At 44.2% G+C, this 12,049-nt stretch overlaps 1 protein-coding gene across 7 annotated transcripts in view; it reads right to left on the bottom strand.

Moving 5' to 3' along the window:
* The window catches only part of ERBIN (erbb2 interacting protein), a 151,482-nt gene that overhangs the window by 74,933 nt on the left and 64,500 nt on the right, over positions 1-12,049 (bottom strand). For all 7 annotated transcript variants that reach the window (XM_019532159.1, XM_019532165.1, XM_019532163.1 and 4 more), the window contains 2 exons: positions 7,406-7,484; positions 6,282-6,371 (listed from right to left, as the gene is read on the bottom strand). In XM_019532159.1, coding sequence (XP_019387704.1) covers positions 6,282-6,371; positions 7,406-7,484 — 169 coding nt within the window. The remainder of the gene's footprint in view (positions 1-6,281; positions 6,372-7,405; positions 7,485-12,049) is intronic.

Genomic DNA, 12,049 nt, shown 5'->3' with positions numbered 1-12,049 from the left:
TTTTGTTGTCCTTGATGCCTGAAGCTAGTTGGAGTTCAGTTGCAGCCTTGGCTTTCCTGGTTTGGTCCCTGCAGGACCGGACCAGCGCAGAGTAATCCTCCTTGGAGGTGAATGCCGTCCTCCATCCTTTGTAGGCTTTCCTTTTTAGCCACAGTAGGTCCACTAGGTCTCTGGAGAGCCAAGGGGGCTGCTGTGCCTTCTTGCTGCCTTTCCTCCATGTTGGAATAGATTTAGCTGTTCTTTATATGGTTACCTGTGATTGTAGAAGACTGGACAAGTGGCCCCTTCCAGTTTTATGTTTCTAGGGTAAATTAGCCATGAGCCTTCATGATGCCATGACTAGACTGCTACAACTAGTACTTGAGCCATAGTGCAAATATTTCTGCACTGCTCTGCCTGCATATAAACATACTTATGGGAAAAAATATCCTTCTTGGTACCAAAAGAGAAGCATCACAATGCTGCATTGGAATCCAGGGGTGCAGACCTGTCTTTCTGCACAGGCTGGAATAGCATTCATACACAGTATATTTGGGTAAAATGCAGAGCAGATAAACAACCTCGTTCTGGGGACAGAGAATGCTAGAATTCACCTTCCCAACCACTCACCACACTACCTCTATAGAACTGTAGGTGTTGACGTGGACCCCCTGTAAATATGCCTACCTCCATCTTTACATGATGGAGGGAAAATGATAAAAGGGAAAACTGTCTTCAGGAAGACTAGACCTAACTATAGATTAGCTCTCCAACAGGTTTCAAATTCTACTTCAGATTTTGCTGCATTGTCATAATGACCTAGGCTATGAAATGCTGAACCTCTCCAATCCTCGAACTTCATCAAGGGTCCTTGAACACTCCATAAAACAGAGCTTTGTGATAATAATGCCACAGACATTCAAATCTGAACCAGACACTGAAATCTGGCATAAAAGTATGTTTAATGCCTAGAATTGCAAAGGTACAGATTGAGAAAAAATGTCCCAAGCTAACATAAGCTTTTATGAACATCTACTACTGATGTGATCAGAGTCAAACTGTAGTGTCACTGTCTGTAATCAGTTGTGAGGCCAGGAATCAAGAGATACCTTGAAGATCACTCATTCCTCTCAGAAACTAGTAACTGCTGAGTTGAGGGTGGGAGTAGGCAGGATTCCTCTTGCAGAAGAACCCAGTTTATATACAACTCCCAGGCAGATGGCCTGCAGAGTATAATCCTGAAGGGAGCAGAAGAGATTAGACAGATTTCCCCTGATTGACTCCCAATCCTATAAAGTAGCTAGGCCCCTGCAAAAAAAAAACCCAGGTCAGGAGAAAGGACACAAATGAAGCTGCATTTGTTTTATACAGTTTTTACTTAAAGAATTAAGTTCAAAACCCTGATGGAAAAGGACAGAAATCCTGTGGTTTAGAAGGTGTGCTTTGGCATATGGTCCAGTAAGATAGCACCACTGGGTTTCTGTGTCTATTAACAACATTCCCTGCTCCAGATCAGTTTAACCAGGTATCACATCACTCCACACTTTTGTTTTGTCCCCATGTTTAAATGAATAGCAAGCTAAAAACTCAGCTCAATTAACAAAACCTCACAAAGCACACCAGTCAATTACAAAGACAAAAGATGAGATGATGGTCCAGGTAAATCTGCTAAGTATATAGCTGAAACAAAAAAACTACTTTCAAGTGCATGTTAGGATTTTTGTTTTAGATCCATCTTATTCTAGGTCTAATTTCTAATATTCTAAAATACGTAACTAATACTGTTACAAAAGATTCACTTGCTTTGCAGTTTCTAAATTCTCTCCAGCATGCTATTTCTGCACAAGATTAATTTCCAGAGTAACTAAACAACAAACACATTAATAATCAGGAAGTTTTGCTCTAAATTTAGCATTTTAAACCAGTTTAAAAAATAGAAATTGACTGTATTGGGTCTCTTCATTCCAGTTTGGCTCTATCAGCCTAATACTTAGAGGTATGTTTAATTAATATAGGTAGGTAGGTAGAGCAATGGGTCAACCTTTCACAGCTCTTACAGGATTTAATATTGATAAAATATTATTTTTTATTATTACTACTACTTCCTATTATACTATAATTAAATGTTTATGTTGCATTATCAGCTAAGTCAGGGACAAGAATGATCAATGACAGTTTCTGAACCAAAAAGTTTACTATCCAAGTCAGTGTTGTTCAACTGGCAGCCCACAGGCTGCATGCAGCCCGAGAGGGGCTAACGTAAACTCTTTCCCCCCGCCCTTTCAGGCTCTCACCCAGCCACTGCTCCCCCCATTACTTTAGCTGCAATAGTAGCTGGAGTCCCTCTCTCCCTCCTCCAGCTATCTTTCCCAGCCTTTGTTCCAGTGGTCAGAGCAATGCAGCAGCACAGAGTGCTGAAGGTGAACTGGGGTCACCCCCTGGAAGGAAATCAAGGTTGGACGCAGTGTGGCATTAGGCACCCACATGGGGAAACTATGTACTGCACATCTGATGTAGCCCCTGGTGGCTTAGAAGCTGAACAGCCCTGGTCAAAATCACAGGAGTAGCTGAAACAAGCATGGGCTGAGGTAGTGGAGACGAGGTAAGAAACAAGATGTGGTTGGAGCAATTCTTAGACAATCAACAGTCGTGACTACAGTTCTCCATTTGTCTAGCATTAATCAGGTTATAATTTTCTATATGTACCAAACTGAGTGTAATGGGAACTCAGAGTGCAAATAATTCTGAGGGAGCCTTGAAAAACTTCTCTCTCATGTACTTGCTTAGTCTGCATTTCTCCTATAGCATGAATAAAAATACTTCATATTAGTTTAAATATGATATCCTTAAGAGTTTAGTATAAGGATACCCAATTTAGCACCAAGCAAATTGTCAGCTCAAAAAAACAACAACTCTGAAGGAAGAAATTTTTTAATTAAAGATTAACTTACAACTGACATAAGTATTCATTTACTTCCCTTTCAAATACAATTAACATGGACATATCATTTAGAACAAGTCTGCTCTTAGAAAATGCAAAATGGCATTCTCTTTTTGTAAAAGTTGCTAGACAAACATTTCCAATCTTAACTCTCCCTCCATGTGAGCAGAAGAAAGCCAGGAAATTATTTTTCTGCTGAATGCGTTCTTAAGTTCTTATTTAAAATGTTGCCAACATAGTTATTTTAATTAAAATGTCTTAAAAACTATCCCTAAGACATCTATTCACAAGGTCAAGAAAAAGAGAATGCATTTTACAAATATTTCTGCTTAATGCAAATATATGAAATGGCAATTTTCTGCATTATGAAGAATAAATATACCAGATGTCAGAGACAGCAGTCAGATCTTGGGTGCATTTCCTAGAAAACATCTCCATAGCTCACTTCTAAGAATCAACCAACCAGAGGTGATGCTCTGCTAGATTTGGCCCTGGCCAAAGGAGATGACCTGGTGACCAACTTAAATATAGAGAGAAGTCTGGGCGACAGCGACCATAAAACCATCATGTTCACTGTTTGATGTAAGGCAGACTAATCGGATAGCAGGATTGAAGTCTTGGACTTCAAAAATGCAAATTTCAACAAGCTTAGGTCACTAGTAGGACAAGTGCTCCAGGACCAGGGACCGAATGCAAAAGGTGTTCATGAAGAGCATTTTTTCTTTAAGAACACGATCCTTGAAGCACAAAGGAAGTCCATTCCCATATGGAGAAAAGGTAACAGAAGGACTGTGAAGCCCTCTTGGCTAAACAGGGAAATCACAGTCCTTTTTAGAAAGGAAAAAGATGCTTATAAACAATGGAAGGTTGGGGCGGGCCCCAAGGAAGACTTCTCCACGACAGCCTGCATTTGCAGGGAATGGATAAGAAAGGCTAAAGCGGCGACTAAACTTAGATTAACAATGGGAATCAAGGACAACCACAAGTCTTTCTTTAGGTACATAGGGAACAGGAAAAAAAACAAAATGGGAGTGTGGGGCCACTGCTCAACAACTCAGAAGAGCTGCTTACCAGCACCCAGAAGAAAGCTGAACTCCTGAATGACTACTTCACCTTGATCTTTCACTGGACCAAGAGGAAAACCACGCCAGGTAGAGTAGAGGATAAGCATGGTAGGAATAATCACTTTCCTACTATTGCCATAGAATTGGTGTTTGACCAATTAATAAAATTAGATGTATACAAGTCAGCAGGACCATCTTCATCCAAGAGTGCTGAAGGAGCTGGCCGAAGTCATTGAAGAACACCTGGCAACACTGTTCCACAACTCATGACGCTCTGGAGAAGTCTCTAAGGACTGGAAGAGGGCTAATGATGTGCCCATCCACAAGAAGGGCAGGAGGGAGGACCCAAGTACCAATCAGCCTAACTTCCATCCTGGGGAAAATCCTAGAAAAATGCATCAAGGAGGCTATCTGCTATAAGCTTGAAGAAAGTAAGATTCTGAATGATGGTCACCATGGCTTCATCGTGGGCAGGTCTTGCCTTACCAACCTCATCTCCTATGACCAGGTAACTCGCCACCTGGACACGAAACAGTAGGTTGACAATGTATACCTAGACTTCCAAAAGGCCTTTGATCTAGTATCCTATGATGTCCTCATGAGAAAATTGGAGGATTGTAAGCTTAACTCTGAGACAGTCAGGTGGGTGAGAAACTGGCTGCAGGACAGGGCCTAGAGTTGTAGTGAATGGATCTGTGTCATCCTGGTGAAAAGTAGGCAGCAGTATCCTCCAGGGGTCAGTGCTTGGTCCAGTACTTTTCAAAATCTTTATTAACGATTTGGATGTGGGGGTGAAGACCTCACTGGCCAAATCTGCAGACAATACCAAGTTATGGGGAAGCATGGTCGTGCTTGAAGATAGGCTACAGTTACAGGCAGACCTAGACAGGCTACCAAATTGGCCAGATTGGAACCTGATGAAGTCCAATGTCAAGAAACGTAAAGTGCTCCACCTCAGGACAACCAACCCCCAACACACCTACAGGCTTTGCAGCACCAAGCTGACAAGCGCCACGAATGAAAGGACCTGCGGGTAATAATAGACCACAGTATGAAGATGAGTTGGCAGTGCGATGCTGTAGCCAATAGGGCAAACAATACTCTGGTGTGCATCAATCGATGCATCTCCAGCAAAGCCAAGTAGGTGATTCTTCCACTCTGCACAGCAGTGGTGAGACTGCAGCTGGAGTACCGCATCCAGTTCTGGGCCTCTTACTTTAACAAGGACATGGACAAGCTTGAAAGAGTCCAAAGAAGAGCCACTCATATGATCAGAGTCTTAAAAGGCAAGTCACACGAGGAAAGGCTGAAGGATCTGGGACTCTTCAGCCTGAGGAAAAAAAGGTTGAGACGGGATCTGGTAGCAGCTTACCACTACACTAGGGGAGTACATCAAGGGCTCGGTGAGCAACTGTTCACCAGGGCATCCGAGGGGAAAACCAGGAGTAATGCCCACAAACTTCTGGAAGATCAATTCAGACTCAACATTAGGAAAAACTTCTTCACAGTCAGGGTGTCCAGACTGTGGAATAAGCTCCCTCCAGAAGTGCTGCAATTGCACACCCTGCAAGTCTTCAAGAGGAGACTAGACAGTCACCTTGCTGGGGTCACCTGACCCCCAGTTATCTTTCCTGCTTGGTACAGGGGGGCTGGACCCAATGATCTTCCAAGGTCCCTTCCAGCCTTACAATCTATGAACATAGTAAATGACAACAAACAGACCCTCAATCTATTTGGTAATCACAATACATAATGTGCTGCATATTTGGTATTTTTTTTAAATGACTACAAGGAATGTCTATTTACCTGGGAAGATCTTAGCCAGCAGTCCTAAAACTGTGGGTCACAGATGTTCAGTAAACAGATTACTGTTCTTCCCTTTCACTGAGTGCCCACTTTGTTAAATTATGATATGGAGTAATTTATTTTAAAAGACATTTACATACCTGAGAACAGAATATTTATAAATAGAATTATTAAAGATTAAATTACTGATTTGCTCTACTTTGGCCTCCAAATGATAACTACCCCATTTCAGCAAAACCAGTTTCCCATGCATAAAAAGACTTGCCTCATGAAAAATAAGCATCTAAAGTTTTCTATTCCATTTACAAAAATTTTTAAGTACAGAAGAACAGGCAAAAAACCCAAAGATAAAGTGGTGGTTTCTTTAAATTAATCAATACATATGAACAAGGCATTAGTGATTTTCCCTAGTTTGTCTGAGACACAGCAAAGTTAGCTCTGCGCAGTTAAAGTAAAAGCTAATACTAATCTTTCAGTCAAATGCAACTTACCTGCCAAAATTGGCGGGTAAAAACTCAAGAAAAGCATCATTCAGGTACAGCTGTGTTAGATTTAACAGCTGGGAAAATCCATCTGGAAGCCTACATAAACAAACAAAGAAAAAGTTATGCAATGCTTTTTTGTTTCAGTGTGGTTTATGCCATTAGGATGTGTAGGAACCATGAAAAAGTGGGAAAGCCAGCAAACAGAGGAGAGAACTCCTGGCACCCTGAAGCACGGGGGTGAGAAGGAGGAGGAAAGGGAGGGATGGGGGTGAGATTTTCATGGCAGAGCACATTGGGCCCTCCCACACCTCTGATTGGCCAAAGGCCCCCAGAAGTCCCAACCCTCTCTGGAGATTGACAGGTAGCCACCTGTCAATCTCTATGGAGGGGTATAACAGCTGTGGCCCTCCCCCAGCATGCTCCATTGAGAAAATGGCAACCAGCACTACACCAGGACTGCAAAATCCAGAGGCAGCCTCTGTGAATTAGATAGTTCCCTATCTTTAGGATCAGTTTCAAGACCCTTGTTCAGTCTGTCTGAATGACCTGTTATCACACTGCAATCCCCAAGGGAAGATGCACCTCAACAGAACTGCCTCCCCCACTTCCTTTTCCCTAAAAATAGGAAGAAGTGTAGAGACTGAGCCTGAATCTTATCCACCATGGAGAAGTAACGCAAGAAAGAGTTCTTCTGGGAAATTTGCACTGAAATTTGCTCAGGTAAAAAAGGACAGTTTAAGACAGCTTTATACCATCAACAAATTTAGGTGAATTTTCACAAGATCAGTAAAGGGTACTGTCCCCTACAACAAACTCCCCATGCCAGATGTAATGTCCCTGTTCTAAAGCATGGTACATTATAGTTTCTAAATGGAACAAAAACATATAACACTGTCAAAATAAAAGTTTCTCTAACTTAGCCCTCCGAAGTGGTTGAACTTTTTTTTTGGCTGAAATTTTAAACAAATTCAGCCTGAGACAGATCCCATCATGAAAAATTCTAAACAAATGAACTTCAAAACAGGAACAGCTGGGCAACCTTAACTATAGAAAGCACTATCAGCTCTATGCATCACTAAGTAATGACCAGTAAGAATGCTCAGGTTCTGTCATCAGAATAATTGACTTACTTTGAAATAGGGTTTACGCTGGCCTCAACAATTGTCAAAACTTTACAGTTTTTGATATTTTCTGGAAACTCCTGTATGCCTGTGAAGTAAGAAAAAAAACAGAACACAAATACCTATATTAAATGTGTAGATTAAAATCATATGCAAAGTAACTAACGTTAAACAACAGTAATCCGTTGTAAAGGATTAATTCATGTAACAAATACCACAGTGGCTCTCCCATTTTTCAACTTTGTGGCCTACTTCCACAAGAAAAATATCATCTCCCAGACTACTCATCCTCACAATACCAATTCCTTCAGTATTTGATTCTGAACATGTTTCAAACTGTGGATTAGATTCCACTAGCATCTCCTACTGCCACCACAGGGAACCACTGCTATAGAGATTCTCCTTGATCACTAACACAGATTAAATCTGGACCCAGAGCCCACTGAAGCTAATAGGAGTCTTTGTAGCAAGACTATTTTCTTTATGGCAGCCTTTCAAATATTTAAAAGGTACAATCATGTCTCTGATTAATCTCATCATCAAAAGTAATTTTTTTTCCCTTTTTTTGCCTCATACAGCTTGGTTTTCAACCATTTCATCTTCTTTGTTATTTGCTTCTAGACTCTCTTCATTTTTATGTCTTAAAAATTCTGTGCCTCAAAATGGACACAGTACTGAACATCATATTTACATCAGCACCAAGTAGACTGCTACTGTCACCTCCCATGTTTTGAATACAATGTTTCCATCACTGTAGCCCCTGCCCAATAGCAATGGGGGCAGCCCCAGATAGATGCCCACACCAGGGCAGGATGGAGCCAAAGCAATTGTGCTCTATGGCCCAGGCTGGAGCAGGTCCAGAGCCAGGGTAACTGGTGGTGCGGGGTGGGGGACAGAGGAGACAGGAAGCATGGGAGTCCACGGCTGCAAGCAGGGGTGGGGGGCAGAGGCAAGGGGACAAGGGTATGAGGGAACAGCACGGGAAGAAGGACAGGGGTCAGACTGTTTGCCTCCTGCCCCCCTGCCACATACCTTACCCCTCTGCTACTGCTTTCCCAGCTGCAGAGGTAGGAGAATAAATTTAAGATAACTTTCCAATAACTGGATTCTCTACATGGCAAATTATAACAAATAATTATGCCAAATAATTATTGGGGGTGTCATCTTAAATTCAGCATCATCTTGGATTGTGGTAAATATGATAGATAACATCCACAACATTTCATAGAAGCATAGGATCAAAAGACTGGAAGGGACCTGAAAGATCAAGTCTGGTCCCCTGCCATGGGCAGGAAGCTTTTGGACTCAGATGAACTCAACAAGATGTTCGTCCAGCCTCATCTTGAACACCTCCAAGTATGGCAACTGCACCATCTCTGCTGGGAGTGTGTTCCACATTCTGGTGATTCTTACAGAGAAAGTTTTTTTCTTATGTCCAGCCTAAATTTACTCTCTATTAGCTTGTGCCCATTAGTCCTCATCTTCCCTTAAGGTGCCTTCCTGAAGAGTTGCTCCCCTAGATCTTGATGCTCACCCCTGACATACTTGTAGGTAGCTATCAAGCCATGTCTCAGCCTTCTTTTATTCACACTGAACAGGCCCAGTTCCCCAAGTCTCTCCTCATAGGGCCTATCCTCCATGCCCCATATCATACAGGTGACCCTTCTTTGTACCCTCTCAAACTTGTCCACATCCTTCTTGAAGTGCGATGCCCAGAACTGGATACAGTACTCCAGCTGTGGTCTCACCAATGCTGAAGAGAGAGGGAGAAACACTTCCTTGGGTCTACTGGCAACACGTCAGCTGATGTGTACACCAGAGTTCTATCTACCCTGCTGGCAACTTCATCACACTGATGGCTCATTCTTCTCTTTCGGTCAATTGTGACCCCCAGTGGTCTTGTTCAGGTGCAGTGCCAGCCAGCAGACCACCACACATTGTGTAGTTATGGTGAAGGTTCTTCCTGCTGAGATGAAGAACCCAGCACCTCTCCCTGTCATCTAATTCTGTTCCACCCATAAACCCAATCTGTCAAGTTCATCCTGGATCTTTACCCTATCCTCCAGTGTGCTCACGTTTCCCCATAGCTTAGTATCATCCACAGACTTATTCACTGAGCTTTCCACTCCCTCATCCAAATCATTAATAAGTATTTTAAAGAGCACATGTTAAAGGGTCCAAACACAGATCCCTGGGGGACACCACTGGAGAAGGCCCTCCAGGAGGAGGCCATCCCATCAATTACAACTCTCTACAATTTTTCTCACTCGACAAATAGTCACCCAGTCAAAAAGGAGAATCAAGTGATTTAGCATGCTTTGTTCTTGACTAATGGGTTAGCTATTAGCAATCCTAATAGAAACGAGTCACTGAGTTTATTTGGTGGAAAAACTTAAGGCTGCTCGCAGACATTAAAAAAACAAAACCAAAACCAAAAAACAGTGCTTTATTTTAAAACTTGGCACACTCCTACACCAAGCACAAAGCATTCCCAGAAGAGGCAATGCGATAGCTGGCCCAGCTCCCCCGATGTCTGTATAGATTGGGCACTTTAGTGGGTGTTTTTTGACACTTATCTAATAGCTGATTGACTCATCTTTAGCTAAAAGTGCCAAAAAGCCCCACTGAAGCACCTGATCTATACAGATCCTGAAGATCACTGGAGGTGTACAAGAAAAGGTTTGATAAGCATTTGTCAGGGATGATCTAGGCCATGGGTGGGCAAAATCCGGCTCCCCTAAAAAATTTTTAAAGATTAAAATGTATCTGTCCTTTGTTCCTGTCAAAGATTACAGGAACCAGGGGCAGTAGGACCCAAAGGAAGCCCGGCGGGCTCCCACAACAGCAGGGCCCACCCAGCGCCACACCCCAGCTGGAAGCCCCAGCCTAGGACCACCTGGCTGCACCAGCACGGGAACAAGCTGGTGCAGAGCATGGGGAAAAGTGCCCCCTCCCCCACGCCATGGCTGATGCTCCCTGCTGCAGCTGCTTGCAGCCCATGCAGGGCTGTCCTGAGCAGGCACAGGCAGCCCCACGAGGCTGCAAGCGGGTACTGCACGAAGCGCTGGCCACGGGGCAGGCGAGAGGCTGCCTCTCCCCCGCACTCAGCACCAACTCCTTCTCTGCTGGCAAGGAGGGGGTCGGGCCTGTGCATTGCAGCTGGGAGCGCACAGAGTGAGCAGGCACAGGAGCACAGGGCCAACACCAGCAGGACCCAAAGCAGGGAAGCAGGGGTATTGGGTCCCAGCTGGCAGGGGCTCTACAGAGCTGGGCCAGCTTCCCCTCTCCCTGCTGGTACAGTCCAGCCCGGCTCCACAGATCCCTGATAGCCTGCGGCCTGCTCTGGGCTCCACCAGTGCTGGTCCTGGGACACTGGTCCCAAGACATTGGGACACTGGTCCCAAAATGGTGACCAGGGGGTGGGGCACCCATCAAGGGGTGGGGCTACGCATGCAGCCCTCGACAGCTTGCTAAAACTGGGTAAGCAACCCTCCGCCTGAAATAATTGCTTTAGATAAAAGTGCCCCTGAGCTAGACTATACTTTTGCTATCATTGCTATACCTATGCTATAATTGTAGGTATTTTCTCATGCTTCTTGGTTTTGCTGTTGCCACACAAGGCCAAAAAGGATTTTTTTCCCCGCTTTCAGCTGCTACATGCATTAGGATTTTGGGGGGTTTTTCCCCACTTTCCTCAGAAGCATTGGGTATTGGCTGCAGCCAAGCCTAAGAATTTTGTTGCGCCACTGCTTTCACTGGCACTAAAACCTGGAGATTCCTGGATAAAGAGTCCTGCCCTTCTGCTCAGGGTCAGTCCCATAGCTACATTTCGGGCGAGAAAGGAATTTTACCCCATTATCAGATTGGTATGGACGATGAGGGGGTTTGCTTTCCTCTGTAGCAGAAGGGTGGCTCAGTTCCTTGGATCTCTCAAGTGTATTTTAGCAACCTTAAAAACAACTTTAAAAAAGCCTTTGATCTGGTATCCCACGATCACCTCTTGGCTAAACTGGCTAATTGTGGCCTTGACCTCACCATGATCTGCAGGCTGGGGAATTGGCTCCGTGGTAGGAGCCAGAGGGCGGTGGTCAATGGGAGCCAATTGTCTTGGTGCACAGCCACCAGTGGGGTCCCTCAAGGCCCTGTCCTAGGGCCTATACTATTTAACATCTTCATCAATGATGTGGACATTGGTGTCAGAAGCAGACTGGTCAAGTCTGCCGATGACACAAAACTCTGGGGTGAAGCATCCACACCTGAGGACAGGAAGATGATCCAGGCAGATCTTGACAGGCTCATGAAATGGGTGGACAAGAACCTGATGGTGTTCAACACTGAAAAATGCAAGGTTCTCCACGTTGAGAGGAAAAACCTGCAGCATCCTTATAGGCTCGGCAGTGCTACACTGGTTAGCACTACAGCTGAAAGGGACTTGGGGGCCATGACTGACCACAAGATGTGCTTGAGCCTTCAGTGTGATGCTGTGGCTAGACGCTTCTCAAGCAAATCCCGGGATGTCATTCTCCCCTTGTACTCAGCCTTGGTGAGGCTGCAGCTCAAGTACTGTGTCCAGTGTTGGGCTCCACAATTCAAAAAGGATGTGGAGAAGCTTGAGAGAGTCCAGAGAAGAGCCATGCACATGACCAGAGGTCA

Source organism: Crocodylus porosus, unplaced genomic scaffold, assembly GCF_001723895.1.
Source record: "Crocodylus porosus isolate Cpor-Errol unplaced genomic scaffold, CroPor_comp1, whole genome shotgun sequence".
In the NCBI taxonomy this organism is placed as follows: domain Eukaryota; kingdom Metazoa; phylum Chordata; order Crocodylia; family Crocodylidae; genus Crocodylus; species Crocodylus porosus.
The sequence above is the reverse complement of the archived record's forward strand: the minus strand, read 5'-3'. Positions and strand labels throughout refer to the sequence as shown.